The sequence below is a fragment of the Physeter macrocephalus genome, chromosome 11 (genome assembly GCF_002837175.3).
Source record: "Physeter macrocephalus isolate SW-GA chromosome 11, ASM283717v5, whole genome shotgun sequence".
NCBI classification, from domain to species: Eukaryota; Metazoa; Chordata; class Mammalia; order Artiodactyla; family Physeteridae; genus Physeter; species Physeter macrocephalus.
Window position 1 is genome coordinate 108,132,083 of NC_041224.1, and position 979 is coordinate 108,133,061.

The 979-nt window shown below is 52.0% G+C and overlaps 1 protein-coding gene across 3 annotated transcripts in view; it reads right to left on the bottom strand.

The window, feature by feature from the left end:
- The window catches only part of LOC102996600 (granzyme B), a 4,198-nt gene extending 3,474 nt beyond the window's left edge, over positions 1 to 724 (bottom strand). For 2 of the 3 annotated variants that reach the window (XM_024117532.1, XM_024117529.1), the window contains exon 1: positions 619 to 673. In XM_024117532.1, coding sequence (XP_023973300.1) covers positions 619 to 673 — 55 coding nt within the window. Of the gene's footprint in view, positions 1 to 618 lie in introns of all 3 variants that reach the window. The other variant, XM_007119681.1, reaches the window with a different exon arrangement.
- Positions 725 to 979: the final 255 nt, after the last annotated feature.

The following is a 979-nucleotide window of genomic DNA, read 5'->3' on the forward strand; positions in this document are numbered from 1 at the left end:
GGGGTGGGATAGGGAGGGTGGGAGAGAGGGAGATGCAAGAGGGAAGAGATATGGGGATATATGTATACGTATAACTGATTCACTTTGTTATAAAGCAGAAACTAACACACCATTGTAAAGCAATTATACTCCAATAAAGATGTTATAAAAAAAAAGAAAGAAAAGCTGAGGTGGAGAAAGGGACTGAGGAGCCTGGCGATTGAGCACAGGCAACAGCACCAACTCCGAGGTCCACTGAGCAGTTGCTGAGGGGGCACCTGTCTCATCCTAGACGCAGGTGCCAGGCCCACTCTGCCGTCTTCATGGGAATTGATTATTTTCTATTTTCCAGTTTCCCACCCTCTGCCATCACTTGTAGGAAAGTTCGAATTTCCACACAGCAAAGGTAGGGCTGGAGGAGGGGATAGTACCCACTGACTTTTCTTGAGAACAACCTTCGCTCTGTCACTCCTGCTGGTGGCGTATCCAGCATCCTACTTGGGGGTATGAGGTGGGATGGGAGCTGGTGTTCAGAATGTTCCCAGTGGATAGATGGATCAGGGATGTGCAGAAGGGGTGGGTGCTCGGTGCCAACTGGGGTAAGAGGTTGGGCCTCTGAGTGTGGGGATGGTCACTCACCTGCCTTTGCCCTGGGGAGCAGTAAAAAGGTCAACAGGAGCAGGAGTGGCTGCATCTTCCCAGGAAGGCTGCCCAGGTCGGAGCTGCTGGTGCTTCCTCCTTGCTCTCTTTTTAGCACCCCCTACACCAGGAGAGGGAGGAAGTGCACATGGGCTCAGTGACCTCTTGTTCCCCTCTGGTTTTGTGATGCTTCATCCTCGAAGGCTTTCTATGAAAGCTGCCTTGCCCCCACTCCGTCTACCTGATGACGTTCTCTGGGTGGTTGTGTGAGAAACATGCAGTGACCACATGGGTCCCCACAGAGGATGACTCAGAGCAGACCACTTGTTGCAGCCTAGAGCAGGAACCCAAGAATACAGGG